The sequence below is a fragment of the Pectinophora gossypiella genome, chromosome 16 (genome assembly GCF_024362695.1).
Source record: "Pectinophora gossypiella chromosome 16, ilPecGoss1.1, whole genome shotgun sequence".
NCBI lineage: Eukaryota > Metazoa > Arthropoda > Insecta > Lepidoptera > Gelechiidae > Pectinophora > Pectinophora gossypiella.
Window position 1 is genome coordinate 9665271 of NC_065419.1, and position 20415 is coordinate 9685685.

At 37.6% G+C, this 20415-nt stretch overlaps 1 protein-coding gene across 3 annotated transcripts in view; it reads right to left on the reverse strand.

Annotated features, from left to right (window-relative positions):
• LOC126374077 (probable G-protein coupled receptor CG31760) overlaps positions 1 to 20415 on the reverse strand; it is a 101016-nt gene that overhangs the window by 9966 nt on the left and 70635 nt on the right. For all 3 annotated transcript variants that reach the window (XM_050020549.1, XM_050020547.1, XM_050020548.1), the window contains 4 exons: positions 17957 to 18085; positions 3117 to 3300; positions 2495 to 2690; positions 1115 to 1273 (listed from right to left, as the gene is read on the reverse strand). In XM_050020549.1, the coding sequence (XP_049876506.1) occupies positions 1115 to 1273; positions 2495 to 2690; positions 3117 to 3300; positions 17957 to 18052 (635 nt within the window). In that variant the 5' untranslated portion in view covers positions 18053 to 18085. The remainder of the gene's footprint in view (positions 1 to 1114; positions 1274 to 2494; positions 2691 to 3116; positions 3301 to 17956; positions 18086 to 20415) is intronic.

Genomic DNA, 20415 nt, shown 5'->3' on the forward strand with positions numbered 1-20415 from the left:
ACTTAAATTGAAACCCAATAAATCTTCTTCCGGTTAGGTTAAAAACTAGTCTAAAGGCATGAGCCCTTCATGCTGTATGCTTTGCTTTGGTGTGTGCGTCACCCAACAGGGTCTATATAATATAACGTCGTGGTTCACGCCGCGACTTGTCCTGTGGCCTTTTTTATTTCAGGACGTCCACCACCACCTTATGATAATTTCGACAAACATCCCTTTTGCGTTTTTGTAATTGTTTAGTGGTGATATGAAGTTGTTGTCTTTTTTTTGTATGTGGCGCCCTTTTATAATAAACTATTTCTATTCTATTCTTGATATAAGTGAAGACACACGATAGGAGAAGACACACATTATGGACCCAGAAGTCTACATAGTGCGCTTAAAGATCAGAGTGTAAACGCCCTTACTGCTGGATAACTCCTATTGTGTTGATTTTTATTGTCTTAGATAAATACAATTATTTTTACTAAATCTATAATACGAACAGCATTTAAGGCTTTCAGGATCTACACGAGGAGACAGGTATAGGTATCGTATTTCTGTCACGTGATATGGTACAATGACCCGGAATCCATTAGCACTGTACATACTGCCAGGGTTCATTGTCTTTTACGATGCCATCTTGTAATGAAACGGGATGAAGTTTGTGTACGTGTAATGAAACTTGGTAACATCAAGCGTTTGCAGTATGAGATCTGGTGGTTAAACTATTGGGTCAAGTATCGAAGTAGCTATTTTGACGTCCTGAAATAAAATGACGAAGACGCTTGGTATTGTGGACTCTGTTGAGTGAGACACTAATATCTTGTTCCACAAATTATTATTATTGCGTATGGCAGACAAAAATAAAATATCCTGTGTGGATCATATATCCAACTTAAGCTCCCCTAAGCAAGTCTCTGCCGCATCCGTCACACAATGCAGCCCGGCTATGCCACCTGGGAACCGGTGTAGAGGGCACTCGTTCACTATGTGAAATATTGTTTGATCCGGGTGACCACAAAAATGTGTTAGTAATGTATATAATAATATATTAAAATATAATACAGGTGGAGGTAGTCGTATTATGTAAACGCAAATCCATCTCAAATAAACATATACATCACTTTTGGCTTACCTACGAATAGTGGAGACTGGAACTGTATAGGACAGGAGCCACCGTTTAGCCTCACAACTGTAGTAAGGGTAAGTCCACCAACCATCCATCGTGGCCCCAGGAGGCGATGGCATGAACTTTGGCGAGCGAAGGGTCTCACTTTCATGCGCTGATACGTACCTAGAATTCAGAGTTACTGTTATTAGTGAACTGTATTCGAACTGCCAGCCAGCTGCCAAATTGGGGTTAGGTTGCAGTTTTTATGCAAATAGTATAATTGGCTACTTGACCGATCTCAGATAAGTATTTTGAAAATTACTAACGCTTATTCTGTTTTCTCGAAAAAGCTTTATACTTATCTATAACAGAAAAAAAACATATTTTTCTCCAATGATTTTAAATTTCGCGCGAAAACGGTTGGTCACGTGACATTTTGCCCACTGACGTCACATTTCAACGAACGAAGCTGTCAACCCGTATAACTTATACCTGACAGATAGTTTTTTGTTTATTCTGTGAAATGTGACGTCACACGAAGCTCAATCACGGCCGCCCGTGTTCCAGGTCTTGTATAATAAACAGATTAAAAACTGCAAAATATTTAAATATTATCTTAATAAAAAAAAACTATTGGATAATTATTGTTAAATGATAAACTACTATATCCCACATACTTCATATTTTGTTACCACTGTCAAATAGCCAATTGCGATGACATTGTAATGCAACATTTCGGTGTGCAGTTGTAATACTATTCTAAATTCTATTGAATTTGGGTTGCAATTTCGATGCAACTATGCCAACTACAACTGCTTTTAAACTGCAATTTCGTACTTTGCTTACAGTTCAAGTACAGTCCGTGTGAGCAGTTTTTTTTTCAAGAATATAAGATGTTCGTGTCGCGCTTGAGACCATTAATAATGGCTACTATTAATCATCTTCCAGCAGTCATTATTTCCTCACACCACACTCTCGGAAAATAAAGTCGCTTGGCTGGAAAGTCATTTATCCTGGTAACGTAACTTCCAGATACTGAATTTTTAGCCTTAACTTAATATTTTATTAGAAGAGATATTCGGAAAACGTGCTTTAAGATTTAGATATAAAGGGGAATCCAAACTTTTACATATGGTGAGTCTATGTGTAACCGATGAATACATTGGTGTTATGTGTTTTAATTATAACCGATGAATGTAGAAAATGTAATGTCGATAACTTAAATATATTTTTGAGAAAAGTGCTTTTTGAGAAAAGAACTTCTTGAGTTAAGCATTTTCGATATGAAAAAAGGACTTTTTGAAAAGAACATTAGTTACAGGGGCGCTAAAAAGGACCCTACATACCATGTCATCTTCTAAAAGGTGTAACATCTTTTTATAAACATGATATCCGAAATCTTACCAAGGGTACTCAGGATCAGGTGGTTTGTCAATCTGTGGCACTTTGACAGGGGTTGGCTCAGCAGTGCCGTACCGTTCCCACGCCACGGCACTGTTGACTACGCCATCGGACCTCAGAACTACCGTCCTTGCCGCCACTGCCCGTTCCGGCGGACTTGGACCCAATACCAACCCTTGTGACACTGCCATAAGAGTATCTGTAAAAGAAAACCAGATTCAAAATCAGTTCGAGATTGTATTGCCTATCGATGGGCCAATATCGATAGTTTAAAAATACACCAACAGTATCTATCGATACTATTGATAGCTCATTTAGATCAAAGAAAGAAAGAAACATTTATTATTTTAGGACATCACAGACACGGGTTACATAAATATATATATACATTACAATAACATCACATCAAAAGACAAAATAACACACACATGAAAAAAGGAAGGAAGGGGGAAGTTCCTTCCTTTTACTTTTTAGATCACACACAAAGCAACACTATTCATGCATGCTTCAGACTATTGCAAGAACAATCGGTTAACGGGTTTGGAGTAAAGTTGGCGTCGATACGAAACGTTCGCAGCCACCATTGATCATAATGTATACAATATACTACATATTAAATACATACCAGCAGACTCCAAGCCCAGCTGCTGCAAGAGGTTAGCAGCGAAGTCTGCGCGGGACCGAGCGGAGTCCCACCTCGCCGCATGGAGAGGCGCCTTCAGACGACCGTACCGATGCGTCACACATAAGGCGCCAGTCGCTCCTGTCGCTACCGCGTGCACCAGGCGCAGTGACGATTCCACCTCCTCCTAGCGACAACATAAATTTGTAAATTAAAATACAATACCGGATTCTTACCGCGATAAATCACGAATGAGATTGCCGGTTTTATGTGTTTTAATTATGATGCACCAAGCGCAGTGATGATCCACCTCTTCCTGAAGACAACATAAACTGATAAATTAAAACACATAATACCGGGTTCTTACCGCGTTAAATCAGGGATATGAGACTCTCAGTATCATGTGGTTTAATTAAATGGTAATAACCGCGTAGGTAAATCTCAAACAGTGTATAAAAATTAAAAATATAAAGTTGTTGCCAGCTGAGAGAACGCGTGCTACTGACTAAGGTATGTCGTTATACGGGTTTGAATCTTAGGCCCAGTAGACCATTGATTCCGAAAATTGATTCCAATTCATGTTTGAATCATATTTATGATGAAAGAAAACATAGCGAGGAAAATGTTCTGTTCTGAAATGTGTTTTCATAGCTATGTAACCTAACCTTAATTGGGCTGTTTTCCCTTTTGAAGGACAGATTGGCAATCGCCTCAGGTTAGTATTCCGTGAAAAGTAGAGATTTAACTATTCTCAAGCACCGTTCCCAATTTTGCTCTTTATAATATTAGTTAATGGGTCCATTATTGTTATGTCCCTGGGCCTTTATTACAGGTAAAATTATTAGAAATAATGTTTTATTTTTTTAGTCTTCCTTATATCTTCCTTTTCCTTATTCAGTGTTTTTTTTTTTAATCTTTCGTGTGTTGTGTTGTTCTTGTGTTTATTTCTGATTATATTATTTTTGAATAATCTTCTCCTTGTCGTGGCTTATGACTGGAGGTTGGCGATCAGCTCATGGAATGTGATCCTGCCTCTGGCCATACGGAATAGGTCTACAACTGTCGCAACTTTCGTTCACTCCACTATGTTATCCTCGACCTTCCCACGCATCTACTAGGTATTTATTTCTTTACAGTTTCTCGTAATAAGGTAACATCTTGGCCTTTTGCTACGAAAGCTAAAATATAATTAACAATCAGCTGTATAATCATCCGCATGTAAGAAAATATTTAACCTTGTTGCCATCGAAGTGAAGACTTTTACATCCCAATATGCATGAGGAAATTGGAAATGATAGACATTGAGAGCATACAAAAATGTAGAATCGCCATAGCAATCACGATTTCAATTAAAAGTGTAATCCATAGCTCTAAGACACGAAACTGCTGCACAGAATAGTTTCTGTGGTCTTATCCGGTTGCGAATTGCCAGTTTCTGTAGCGCAGACAGAATTTATCAAATGAAATTGAATAGCAGCTGAACGAAAATTTAGGCAAGCTGGATTGTTTGAGGGAGAGAACCGCTGTTCAACTGGTATTGTAGTGAAATATGTTCTTCGTTATTACACTGCGCGAACGACCTCCGTGGTCCAGTGGTCGATCGTTACTTTTTGTGGTTCCTAGTTTGGTTAGGACATTACAGGCTGATCACCTGATTGTCCGAAAGTAAGATGATCCGTGCTTCGGAAGGCACGTTAAGCCGTTGGTCCCGGTTACTACTTACTGATGTAAGTAAGTAGTCGTTACATGAGCCATGTCAGGGGCGGCTCAATAATAACCCTGACACCAGGGTTGATGAGGTTGGTACTCCACCTCACAACCCACACGATGGAAGATTACACTGCGCTTTAGCGTGGAGTAGTATCTATCTCTTTTGTTTATTCGGTTCTATAATGTGGGTACTTAGTTCATGTTACAATGGATGTAGGTACATCCATAAGTTAAGTTGGTAGGTACCAATATCTACCTTTGATCAGTGCCGTGCCTGGGAATGTTACCAATGTTATTACTGGGCTGCTTGTTTTTCAAACTGTTCCTTCTTGTACTCTGATCTTATCTGTCTAAAGGCTGGATGATAATGTTCTTACATAACTTTGGGACTTTAGGACTTTAGAGGAACGGAACATCACTGCCTCTAACTAGTACAGAGAATATAGTCATGTGCTTATATTATGTACTCGCAAGCAACGATGATGTATGAAAAGTATGAAGTAAGAAAATTAAATTCATATTTCTTCGACAGGAATATCCACTTCGGTGTCACTAACACCCATAGATACTTGTATGGCTACCAGTATTTACTTATACGGGGTGTTAGTGACATCGTAACGAATACTGAGGGGGATGATTCAGCATTCTGAGTTAATATCAAAGGGAATTTTCCATCGCAAAGGTATAGAATTGAAAATAAATTTGTAAAAAACATGAATTTTACGACGGAAAATTTCCACTTGATATTAACTCAGAATTATGGTCTCAATCATCCCCTTCAGTATTCATTACGATGTCACTAACAATTTGTATGTATGTAATGGTACCCAGGAAAATAAGGAATACCATAGGATTTATATGGCACCTGCTACATAACACGTAGGCAAAAAAATAATGTAATTTATGTTCCAGGGAAAACAATAAGGACACTGATGGACGAGACAGTCGCGTTGGTAGCTTGTTAAAGGTACGTCCACACTGGCACTTAGGTACCTAATATAAACAGTTTATAAATATTTATGTCCTCCAGCATATATATATTACTTTTTTATGTATTTTTTAAAATTATCTGTATTTTAAATTTTAATACAAATTATGGCCCCGATTCCTGCAGACACCGCCTAATTTTATTTTAAGTTATATCCGTCATTTTCATATCCGTCGAAAAGGAAAGGGACGGATGATGCACAGCTCTTAATTTTAGGAAGAATGAGTAAATGAATGAATAACCCGGGCGAATCAAAAGGTATGTCGCTGGTATGCAATCCGTTTGACGTGCTGTCTATATTTAACTGTGTCAGGTCATTGACGGATGTAAAATTTTTAGACGGTTGGTTTAGATTTGTGCTTAAAATTGACGTGTGTTCCATAAATTTTTTGCTTGTCGATTACCCGTCCCTTTCCTTTTCGGCGGATAAGAAAATGACAGATATAACTTAAAATAAAATTAGATGGTATTTACAGGAATTAGCACCAATATTTGTATAATTTAGTTATCTACTAAGCGATTACGTTGTCTTACACTTCAAATGTGTGCACCTATAATTGGCTTATGTAACAGTCTAATTCCTGATGTAACTTTTATTTTATTTAATGTTTTATTATATAAGCTGTTGGTGTACCTTTTTTATAAATAAATAAATAAACAGTACAACCGGTAGGGCTACGCAACGTGATTAAATTTTGTCACGGTCATTTTATCGATTCCGACAATATAATTTTATTATTGTCGATTGATGCTAATATGTGAACTCAAATAAGTCACGTCGTTCTGTCAAAATACGAACAAAATCACGTGACACGCATGTTAGGAAAAAAAAATTGTCGATTTCGACATTTAATGAATAGATCGATAATTTTATCACGTTGCGGATGTTAGCCATGCAGTTCAGTACAATTATTGGTAATATTTCAATAAGATAACATTTTACAATAGTCTCAATGCGCAGTAAGAATTAGATCTGTCAAAGTACGTAAGCTAGTGTTGTGACGTTCATTAGCATAGTGATCAGTCGATATTAGGTAGATCGATTATTTTTTATCTAACACTAAGTATCTAATTATATATTTTTTATGCTCGTTATTTTTAAGATCGTTATCATTAGAACACTCATTGGAAGTCAAGATTCTATTTCGGTTCCATCGGTATCCTATTTATCGTTTACTTCTTATTTAACGCTACAGAATGCGTAATTATTGCTAAGGTTTTTTTTTAAATTATTGTAGAGTTGCCAAAATTGAAAGATGGATAATAGGTAGGCGCTTATTATACTCCCATAATAGACAACGGACATGACGTGTTCAACATATCAAAAATAAAGAAAAAAAAATTGTTGAAGGCAAAATTACGTAAGCGCCAAAAGGCCATTTCGAGAAAAAAGACGTTTAAAGTTGTGTTCGTTTTTTTTTATCATAACTTTTACCTATTTATGCAATTTAGAACCCAAATCCCCTGGTAGTTGCGGCTTCCGAGTACATTCCGCTTAGGGATGGTACTGAAAAGTATCGGCGTCCGAAGGACGTAATATACGATCCCGACGATCCGATTACTCTAGCCATAGAGGCAGCCAATCAGCTCGCGACACCAAACACTTCAGGACCCCGATACCGACCCCGCCGGCGTGGTCGACGATTTCCCTCATTCAGCGATTATCGCTATCGACTCGCTAGGGTCGATTAATTCTTTCAAATATTTTTCCTCCCAGACGACGCCCTGAGCCGAGGTTCGTGCCCAACTGGGCACCCTCAGGCCTGTTGTCTTAAACGTTGTACCGAGTGAGAGCCTTGAGCGCTCCCCATTTGTCTGTCCAAGTAGTTAATGCCATCTGCGGCAAATCTACAATAAGTCACGTCAAAAAAAATGCAATTTAGATGACGTCAACAAGATGATATTGTATTTTTCATTTTCTACGTCTAGTAATACATAATATACGTACATAACATGGACCGCTATTTTAAGGGTATTTTAGCGCTTACGTAATCTTGCCTTTCCAGTGACGATATCTTCTCAGAAATATATCTAAACTAAACTTAGTATTTAAAAAGAGCTTTATTGTCTACTGTTTAGGCAGATAAGGCCAGAGCACAACAAATAATAATTTGAAAAAGAAATGCCAGTGTCCTAACTACTAAAGAGTTTTTACAACGGGAACATTCCTATTTTGGTCCCTATGGAAGCACTTTAATATCCCATGAAATTCCTATGGATGCAAAAACAAATAAAGACGCCTCAATTCCACAAGTTTGCTTCTCGGTTTATCCTCCAAAAGTCAACACGAAATTCGGCAACGTGAATTATGCTTTAACATTCAATTTTAAGCTACGATTTTCTTTATTTTCCCGACAGATGGATGAATAAAACGAATTTAATTTTCGGAGCCATATTATTACTGAAAGCCAGCTTCAAATTGATTCTCAGAATATAATGTAATAGACGCAACATAATTGATAATAAAAGCACGATTCCGTCGACTGAGTGAATTATCTTAAAACACACAAAAAAATATTCAATTGTTTTTGGCGATCAGCTTTTCCTACTTTATGGAAGTACCGAAAGCAATATTGCTATTTGACATTTGTTTACATTGCGCACTTACTCGTATATGCGCAAATTTCTAATCGCAATATTGCTTTTTAAATTAATTGCTTCGATGTGGCCTTTTTACCCCCTTGGTCCGCGGAGGTCCGAGTTGCTCTATGAAGTAAGTACCTATATGTTTCTGCCGCAATGAATTTCCAGCGGTTGAAACAAATGATACTTGTAAAGCGACGCCTGTCAACAACAGGTCTCATTTGTTACAGCTGTAACCCTAATTAAGAGGAGGCGATACTTAGCTGTGACAAATGTTTGATTATGACCAAATGTTGGGTAAAACATAAAAGCAGGCGAAACAATTCGCACGGGTACACGAGAACAATAAACACGTGATGTGTGAAATTAATATGTTGGAATGTTACATGTGCTCACATTAGTAGGTGTCGATCAATTGATCACTTTGTCAGACAGTTTCACTCCTGTAATACTGAGATGGGTACAATATTAAGTTACCAGTGCACAACATTCATATTAAAATCCTAAGAGAGGGACCACACCCACTTTGTTGCCGGTACGTTGCGTTGCGTCGTCGCGAGGCAATGATTTTTAACATTACTGTGAGCTATGGTCATGACACCCTTCGTGTTTTGTGAGAAGATTGTAAGAAGCTGCAGTACTTTTAGGCGGACAGTCAAGAAAACATATTTTATATTTATGTAAAAAAAAATTGACGACTCAAAGTGTAACTAATAAAGATATTTTTATCTGTCTGCGGCAAAGCAAAAAGGAAGGTTATTGAGTTTGAATTTGTTGTTGTGAGTTGCAATTATACCACCATTATATCACCATTGCTCTCGAGTCAGGGAACCAAGGACTTAATTTTACAACTTAACTAGCTTTTGCCCGCGGCTTCGCTCGCGTTGAATTCGGGGTAACATGGTTCCCCTCTCCTAATGTACCAATTTTTAGCTTCTTACCTTGAGAATTGCGATAAGTCCCATATGAAATTTCGCCCCATCTTTGAAGGGGTAGATTTCCAAAAAATAATGAAGTTCGATTTTTTGTTTGTCACAATAGTCCGCATACCATTTTTTAGCTTTCTACCTTGAAAATTGCGGAATGCTCCATACCACTTGATATTAACTCAGAATCATGGTCTGAATCATCCCTCTCAGTATTCGTTACGATGTCACTAACACCCTGTATGTGCTATCCACTTCTGCCTTCCCCTTCTGGGAAACAGGCATGATTTTATGTTGTGTGTTAATATAATAGTGTTATAAACTAATTACTTAAGTTACACGTAATCCTGTGAAATACCTTCAACGAGCATAACAATAAAATGTAATTTTCACTGGTAAATTAAACAGAGATGGCGGTTATTTCTATTCACAAGGGAGACGGTCGTTCGTTGGTAATTAATTACCTAAAAGCATTAAGGACGACTTTCACGTTCTGTCTCTGGTTTTCACACGTAATTTATCGTATAACGCGGTACATGTGCTAAATTAATTTGTTGTGTTAAGGCAAGTGTAGTTATTGTAGGCAACTTAGGCTTAATTAACCTGTTTAGTGTTTAATAATTTGAGTATTTCAATTTTTAGTTGGTAAATATTGTTGGTAAGTATATTCTTGATTGGGTATTGAAAAATAATACTTGCATTTTTAATAGTATGTAGTATATATATATATATATATATATATATATATATATATCCTAACACCCTGTATATATATGTATATATATATATATATTTTATATATATACAGGGTGTTAGTGACATCGTAACGAATACTCAGGTCCCCCTGATTCAGACCATGATTCTGAGTTAATATCAAGTGGAATTTTTCGTCGCAAAATTCATAATTTTTTTTTAGTTTTTTAAAATTATTTACAATTCTATACTTTTGCGATGGAAAATTCCACTTGATATTAATTCAGAATAATCAGCTAAATCATCCCCCTCAGTATTCGTTATGACGTCACTTACACCCCGCACAAGTACATACGGTAGCCATACAAGTAGGTATGGGTGTTAGTGACATCGTAACGAATACTGAAAGGGATGGTTCAGACTATGATTCTGAGTTGATATCAAGTGGAATTTTCAGTCCGAATATTCATGAAAATTTTAGTTTAATTAGTTTCAGTTCGATACTTTTGCGACGGAAAATTCCACTTGATATCAACTCAGAATCATGACCTCAATCACCCCTCAAAGTTTTCGTTACGATGCCACTAACACCCTGTATATATTGATTAGGTTTATTATTAGTAAATTACACATGGTAGATAGAAACTATTCTCTTTACAAAGAATATTAAATATATTTTAGACTTCTGTTATAAGTTGCTTACAGGAGGTAATAACTTCAAGGTACCCTCCTCCTTTAAGAATAAATGTTATTTTATTTTTCTATAAGTACCACAAAGTTTCGTCTGGTTTCCTCCTCTTCTGTGGCCAGCCAGACATAATATTATATTAGCCTGTAAAGTAATTAATTAAATGTTATTACTTAATTAAAACCTTTTTGATTGGACCTGCAGGTTCAGTGTGTTTTTGTTTTTAAATTTCCCCGTGATTATTTTATGCAATACTTACGAAACGATGATATTTTAAAGCATTTTGTTATCTATGAAGACGCGGGCTCTTAAAAAGGCAATTAAAATAACTTATGTCGGCGTTTTATACTTATTTGTTTTATGAAAACATAAATTATTGTTGATGACTTTGTGATAGTTTGCTTTTGAGCTGTAATCAAAACCATGATAGATGAATTCAGTGCACTTACTCATTAATTAACATGAGCACCACCCTTGTATGTGTCATCATCATCAATTTAAGAGCCACGCTCTTGTCGGTGCAGCATTTCCACACTACTTTTTTAGGGAAACATAGGGCAGTGGTTTCCCTCTTGCCTTCCGCCCCGCAGTACTCTGTCTGGCGCAAGTGGGATGGCGCCCAGAGTAGTCTATTACGAAGCCATACTAGGACTCCTGTCCTCCGCCTCTGAATAGTGCTGACAGTTACTGCTGCCCTCTGTCAGGTTCCAGGTTACAGGTTATGGTTCCTTGTATGTGTACGATGAAAAGCTTTCGAGTAAGAGTAAATAAAAATGAAAACGCCAATTCATTTTCTACTTAATTACCAACGAGGCAACAATTGATTTCCCATTATCACGGACTAGATGACGTAGATACGGCAGGGAGGCCTCGAGCTCTTGAAATAGCACTAGACCCTCTGAGCTGAAGTGGTCGGTATATATATACGTTAGGCCTGTAGTAGACGATTAGGTATATATAGACCTGTGGTACAGTCATGAACAATATAATGTACCCACTTTAGGACTCTGTCGCACTAACATATTTGACATTTAGTGAGGCTTACAGTTCAGTTTGTCAAAAAAGTTAATGTGACATGGTACTAAAGTGTATACATATAAATGCTCGTGACCGTACACCGGCTTGACTCGTAAACGGTGAGCACCCGTACCGGACTTTCACCAATGAGTTATCAATTTAGTAGGTTCAAGAATTATAGACGGCGATACAGCTCACCACCTATCTTTACTTATTTTATTTATTCAATCTTACAACTCTCATTACAGATATACACCCAATACGACAGTGAAGCAATCTTAAACACTAAACATTATTACAACAACACAATTACATAATATCATTGATAACATATCACAAACATGATGGCTTTTGCGAATTCACTCAGAGAGCAGCAGAATAAGTCAATGGTCTCTGCTACAGTGTTAAGATTGCGCAATGCGCGTGTGAACGGCGCCTGCCCGAGTAGGTTAGTGTCTGTTCTATCTGTTTGGTCTAACAGAAAGCTCCGTGAGGTGTGGGTACTTGGTTAATTAATGTACCGCTGACTACGCCATTGAAATATAAATAGTGTGCTTATGTATATTGTCCAATGCATAGTTAGCTAACTTTCCGCCATCGTAGTATTATTCTTTTTATTCTATGCCTTAACTTCCAACTCCATAAGGTTTATCATATCCAGATTACGACATCGTATCAATAGTGGCGCAAGTTGTCTTTGATTACTACGTGGCTCTGTCCACCCCATTAGGGATTACGGGCGTGAGTTTATGTGTGTGTATGTATGTATGTAACATCCGACTGGTTTTATTCGATTTACTTACTTATATAAAAAAAATCTATGTAAAAGTTGCGTATGCTCTCTTTCCGAGAAACTGTGAAAGGCATACTTACAATACGAGGAATAAAAATAAAATCGCTATTCAATATTTTAGATTAAGTAAATTAATTAAAGTATGTAATTATTTTATTGTAAAATCGTATACAAAACCCCAAAAAAGATGAATTGGTTTTTTGGGGGTTTGTAGGTATAGGATTTTAAAATTAAGTACCACATAATATTTTGAATTTGTCAGAAAATAAATTTAAAGCATGAGCTTTAAACAAAAAAAACTTATAATGAGATTAACGATTACCTAAATGACAAAAATACCTGGTTATAAATGTGTTCCTCTAGTTATTAAATAACTTGTAATCTATACCTACATTGATTTAAAAGATGTGTTGCTGTTGCAGTTTTTTGTCCTTGCGAAATGACGTAGATTTTAAAATGTTAAATTCTTCAACAAGTTTATCCATGATAATTACTTTGAATAAATTATACTGATTTCTGCTAATGTGTAAATCGGTCACCGATAATTGAAAAGTGGCTGATAGAAATCGATGACGGATTATAGACGGGCGTTTGCGGTTAGCCTTACTGCTACGCTTCGGTCGTTCGTTTCTATAAAACGTCCATTGTACCTCTAGAGGTCAATAGGTTTGGAAAGGTAGACAGCTATAAGTAATTCATAAGGCAGTTTTATATTTATACGGAAAAAATAAATATCCAGAGCACAAACTCAAAGGTTATGGGAAAAGGAAATAATTATAGGGTACCTACCTACCTAATAATAAGTACTTATAGTGATAAAGTGGCAAAGAATACGTGATACTTGCATGCTCAACATACTCCACATGTTCCATACCCCCTCCAGTTGATTGAGGGGAGGTCTGTGCCCTATTTAGGCTGCCATGGGACGTATATAGGCTATGTCATGTTGTAATGTACATGGTTTAGAATTACTTTAACTTTTGACGGTTGCAGTGGCGGATATGGGAGCCATCGGTAAAGTAATGCAGGGCGGAAGGAGAAGTCACGGGGACTGTAGCCTGGAATCTTACAGAGGGCAGCGATAGCTGTCAGTACTATTCAGAGGCGGAGGACAGGAGTCCTAGTACGGTTGTGAAATAGACTAATCCCGATTTGACTGCAGATCACCAGTCCGATCTCTGATTGGCATGCTCCCACGTTTCACTAGTCGTGCCAATAGCAGTATAAAATCCATTATATTTATAGACAGGTACTAAAATACAGCAAAGTAAAATAAACCCAAACAAAACAAAATCCGAGACGCGGCGTGGTACAGAGTTATGTGGTTCTTTTCAATGTCTTTGTTGCCCTAAAGATCTCGATAACACCCTGTCACACCCTTGCCTCCAACGACATTATCTATTTGGAAGGTAATCCACGACCTTTGCTAAAATAATGTTTTCTTTTGTTACTACCTCTATATCACCCTATGGCATCGTGGAACGTAGCGACGTTATTCTAATATGTAAAAATAACAAAGAATAAAGAAAGAAAGAAAGAAACATTTATTATTTAGGACACCACAGACACGGATTACATATATAGGTATAATATATATACACATTATAATGACATCACATCAGAAGTCAACGCACACACGAAATATTTTCTATATAGAAACATGACATGAATAAATGACAAATACTCGTAACATGCTATGAAGTATTGAAGGCGATTACTCCACAGACAAGAGCGCAGCTCTTAAATAAAGAGAGAGAACATGCTATACTCTAAGTATGTAAGCTTTCGATGCGACGCCGCAACGGAGCAGTATAGCCCGTGTCGCCCCTCTCTAATCTGTATAATATAAAAGCACTTTGTGGTATGAAATCCGCGTGTATCTGGAACCATCTGGTCTGGGGCTTTAGGTTACCAGCCTGACGCTTACGATAAAGTGTACCGGCAGTCATGATACGTGTTCACAAACGATTTTTAATACAATTACCTACGGGATAAAAACGTCTTTGAAAGTTTATGTATGTTAGTAAGCATTCTAAATGCACTGAAGTGTGGCCGTTTTAAGTTTTTCCAATATCTAGTTCACAAAGTGGGAGATTATCGAATACTGTACAGATTTGCCAAAACCTTCTAATTTCATGGAAATGCATGTTTTCTTTTTTTGGGTATGAAAGATGACCCTTGTTATTATACCCAGCCACGAGACACCTTCCACCAATTAATATTCTGATCAAAATAAAGATAAGCAATATAGGTAGCAACATAATTTTATACGTATGTGATCCAAATTTCAGGCAACAATAAAAAACAGGGATGATTCAGGCCATCATTCTGAGTTGATATCAAGTGGAATTTTCCGTCGCCAAAGTATGGAACAGAAAATAATTTAAATTATAAATTTTCCAACAGGAAAATCCACTTGATATCAACCCCTCAGTATTCGTTACGATGTCTGTATATTCCTCTGCCATAACAGTACATTTTTCATTAATTAGGTGCCCCGAACAATGTTAAAAGGTAATTATCACGTTAAATCTGAACAATGCCATTTATATTTTCTTGGAGAACGTAGCCTGTAAAGTAGCTCAATGCAATTCAATCAATAATTATGAGAAAATGAGATTATTAATCTACCTTAACTCCAATATGAGAAACTCTATAAGATGAGGTAAATATAATTTCATAGTTTCACGTAGAAGAGACGGGGAAAGTGCTAGACAAAACTTCGCAATAAGGAAACTTGCACTTTATACCCGCAGTTCCCTGGGTGTTTTCAAACTTTGAAATCTATAAGTTTATGGAGCGATTTCTTTAGAAATACGACCGTTATTTCTTAGATAATACTTTGTCTGCGCTACTATTGTTGCTGGACTCGTGAAGTCAAGTGGAAAGCTTTCAAGTAGTCTAAATGCTCCGGCGAACTGGTCGGCTACTAACGTGGACAACATATTTTTACGGCTGCATGGCTTTCACTACTTGGCTTGGTTTACAAGTTCTGCAACGCCAACTTTCATGTTTAAGTATAAAGTGGTGCTGATTTCGGTACACACCATCTAAGTTTCACCTGTCATTTTCTCATCCACCGAGAAGAAAATGGACGGGTAATCGACAGGCATAAAATTTATGGAACACACGTCAATTTGAAAAAACCCTTCCAAAATTTAATATAGCCAATAAACCGACAAAATGAAGTTGACAGCATACGTCGAACAGATTGCATATGAGCGAGATGCCTATTTTATTCGCCCGGGTTATTCTTTCATTTTAAAATTGACAGTTGTCAATCATTCGTTCCTTTCCTTTTCGGCGAATAAGAAAATGATGGGTGTAACTTAAAATAAAATTAGGAGGTATCTGCAGGAATCGGGGCCAATGGGTATCTAGTCGCTAATATAACCTTCCCTTTTACATAATTCTACTTTTTTTTTGACGTGACTTATTGTAGATTTGCCGCAGATGGCATTAACTACTTGGTCGGACAAATGGGGAGCGCTGAAGGCTCTCACCCGGCGCATAATTTTACTGCATACAATTTATCGATTATAAACAAAAACACTATCTTTAGTAGACAACGATCAACGCTTAATAACAGCATTTGTAGCCACTGAAAATTCAAGGACATCCCTGGAGTCCGTTCTTCTGGAAGCAATCACAATATCATCCTTTCAAATCCAGGGATTATCCTCAAAGGGATAACAATGTTCGACTCCCCTATTCCGCCAATACACGGTCAGACGATAAAGTTGAGCGACCTCAGTCAGTTGTTTTAGATAAATATGAAGAAAGTTCTTTCTATACCTTCTGTCGAGAAAAAAGTTAAGATTATGTTCCACGCTGCTTATTACATAAGATCACGCATCACGCCTGTAGGCAGAAGCGAATGGTACCTACAGATATGCACCGACTCCTCGCCAGCTATGTCATGTTATGACTATCATTATCATCAGCCCATTAACGTCCCCACTGCTGGGGCACGGGCCTTCCCTATGGATAGATAGGGAAATCGGGCCTTAAACCACCACGCGGGCCCAGTGCGGATTGGTGGTTAATCACCGTGACCAACGGCTTAACGTGCCTTCCGAAGCACGGAGGAGCTCGAGATGAAAACTTTTTTTTTGTGGTCACCAGATGGTTTATTGATGGTTCGTAATAGATAGTATGACACTTTGGGATCGGAACGTCATTAGAAGTTCTGAAACTGTTAAACTACATAATTTTTCGATTAGTTTATGGCCACCAAAATCTTTAAAAAAGGTTGTTTACGGCCACGCGGTATGAGTTTAATGTGGCCGAAATCTAACCCGATGAAGTTAGTTTGCAGCCAGGGTGAATCAGTCTTGGTTGATTTCGGCGCCTCCCTATTTCGGCGCCCGGTACCGTGCCACATCTCGCTCAGCCCTACGGTCGCCACTGTTCCTAATTAGAGCAGTCAAAGGTACATCGCATGATGAACTAAGTAATCAACTCACCGTGCTTTCTATGGTGCTGGTAGGCGAGTACTCATAAAAGCGCCTTTTTGAAAAACTGATGCGATTTTCCTCAACAGAACATTAATTTCTTTCAATGAATGTCAATCTGGATACAAATTGAGACCACATATTTTGAGTTCTTAGCTGTTGTTGTCAACAAAAAACTTGACAATGGAATAGGAATATATTATGTTGTGCCGACCCCACTTAGAGTGGGATAAGGGCAGGAGGATTTTAATACACACGTCTTTCTTACCTATGAATCATAATATACACACTATGTATCGTATTCCATAACGTGCAATCGATTTTTGCAGCTCTAAAAGGTAAAAACAAAGGAAAAGTACCCCAAGTTGTTCATTATCATAGTCTTGCTATATTTACTTTGCATACAAAAATATCCCCATAGAAGCTAACACACATGACATTTGATATTTTTCGAGATAAAAGGTCGGCCTCGTTTCCCGGACGGAAAAAGGAAACACTTCACCGTAAATCTAGACGTGTAACAACCGTGATGATGAGTGGGATGGATAGTATAAACCAGTATAAACACTGCATACACAGAAAACAATTTCCTTGTGACTTCATTTGCATGGACTTCGGTTATCGTAAGTTCACCACACCAAAGAGAGATGTAGCTGTTGGGACAGAAATATGCACAAAACGAGCATATTATGTAAGGCAACGATCGTATTATAAAACTTGCTACGTCGTTCATTGCTTCTTTGGTATCGCGCTACCACAACTAACGCTTGTTACTACCTGCCTTTATAAATTCCTTGTTTCTATGATATCTAAGTTCATCTCATTGAGTAAACAAAAAATAAGTTGTGCCTTGTCTTCCTGTTTGGTATGAGATAGGGCTAGTGATGTCCCGTTCCCACTTTGGGAACATTCCCGGGAACGGCACGTCACTGGATAGGGCTTGAAGTTATCGCGTGCGGAATAAACCATCAAATAACAAAAATCTACTCACCCTGTAACTGGTAGCGTTGGCGGCATGTGCGTGCGGCAGCGACAGTAGCGCGATGGGCAGCAGCAGCGCACTTGACATGCGCCGCGGCCCCCCCATCTCTGCGCACCATCCGCGCGCGTACGCGCCTCCCTGAGGACAAACACGTGTAGGCACATTAATGTCTTGTGATTATGTTGCTTCGTCTTTGGTTATAAGTTGAAGATAAATAGGTATAATTATGCTTATTAATGTGATACCATTGTGTTGCCTACTCTTGTTGCGTTTATGAGTGGGTAGATAAGTGTGCCTACCTACCTAAAGTATAGTAACTGTGAAAAACCGATAGTTACATAAAAACTTCGAGGGTTTCACTGTTGCATAACGTTCCGATACAAGTCATGTACGTCTCTAATAAGATCCTTTGAAATAGTTATATAAGCAAATTGGACCATTCTAACTCTTAGTAGAAGTTGATGTAACTTATAATGAATTTATTTGACCGTAACACCTCAATTTCAAATCAGTTAAATTTGACCCGACAGGGACACGAACCTGGGATCTCTGTCTTTAAGACACCATCATCACTAATTTAAGAGCCACGCCCTTGTCGGTGTAGCATTCTCCATGCTACTTTTTAGGGAAAAATAGAGCAGTGGTTTCCCTCTTGCCTTCTGCCCTAACATCATACACCATAGAAAATAATAATTATAATGTACCTACTTATCTAGTAATTAAAACAAAAGACATCGTGAGGAAACCGTGAACTTCAGGACCGCCTAACTACCTGATACTAATCACATATTTTAATAAAATATATGCAGAAAGATTGTACGGATTTTGTGCTGAAATGTACTAAAATTATGAAGGTTTGTACTCAAAAGCCTTGAGCGCTAAATGGTACGTCTCATACACCGACCATCCTGACGTCAGGACCGCCGGTGTATTTCTATATCTCGTTAACGGCTACAACTATCAATCTGAAACCTATGCCAATGTTTAGTACGCACAGGAAAGATAAGATAATTATTGCATTCCTGATGTTTTTACAAAGGTCTTAAAAGTAGAGGAAAGTACAAACAGAAACCCTGAAAGGGCACTACAAAAACTTAAAATTTACACAATAAAAACTAAGAATAAAAATAACAAAGATTATGTTAAAAAATAAAAATCAAAGATATGTACATTTACAATAATCAGTATCTCAAAGTTTCGTTTTTTCAGTTAACGACATTTGAAGAGATGTATTTTGTCTATTTCAGTTATAAATTAAGGTAATTTATTGTATATTCTAACGGACATTGATTGAGGGCTGGAGTCTACAAATTTTAAATGGGAAGGGAGTTTGGCCAGTGCGTTGCGAAGTCTTAAATTATTAAACCCACAATCTTATCAACCATTCAAACCTATGTGGACAAACACGAAGAGTAATAGCTGTTCATTTTCTAATATTTTCTATAACAGTTAATAACGATGGGCGGCTACGCATTTTGCCTGCGTAAATGGAATGAACTATCAAGTAAATAACTAGATATACGAGTCTATGAAATACAAGCATTTCAAATAACAATGTTTCATCAAGAATCATATCTCTGACAAGGAGATCCACTTCAAAACGTCTACGTATCTTGGTCCCATTTCATTCTCAGTGACAGCTGAAAGTTTCGGCACAGTAACTTTTGAATAGAATTACCTACTTGGATGTGAAGTGCCATTTACCACATGTGCTATCGTAACATTGCTGAGGTGTTACGCTCCGCCTTCCACCCATTAATGTTATTTTTTTTTTGTATTGTACTGTAACATACATGCATCCTCTCTTTTTTATCATTTACCACAGCTCAGTGGTAAAACCCAAGATTAACCAGGTCCATACATACATAAACTCACGTCTATCCCGCAGAGACTATGGGATTCCATTTGCTTCGCTCCTGTCACACTTCTCTTGCTTCCTCAACATTCATCAATCGTTTCATTCACGCACGCCGTTTCAGAGTAGATCGTACTGAACCTTTTCTAAGGACATCTCCAATTCAGGACCTTCTATCTAGAAGGTCTCCTACCTATCTAGGTAGGTGCCTACTTACCGGTAAAAGTCCGAAATGAACGATTATTGAAATGGATTATTACGAGTACTATCATCACTCGGTACATCTTACGATTACTTCGGTATATAAAGATCACCCACGCCTATTTTATTTTAAGTTATACCTGTCATTTTCTTATCCGCCGAAAAGGAAAGGGACGGGTAATCGACAGGCATACAATTTATGGAACACACGACAATTTTAGGCAGAATTTAAAATACCCACCCAAAATTGTATATTAGCCTATAACCCGACAGAATTAAGTTGACAGCACACGTCAAACGAGTTGCAAAACGGCGAGATTTATTCGCCTGGGTTATTCATTCATTTTAAAATTAACAATTGTCAATCATCCATTCCTTTCCTTTTTGGCGGATAAGAAAATGACGGGTATAA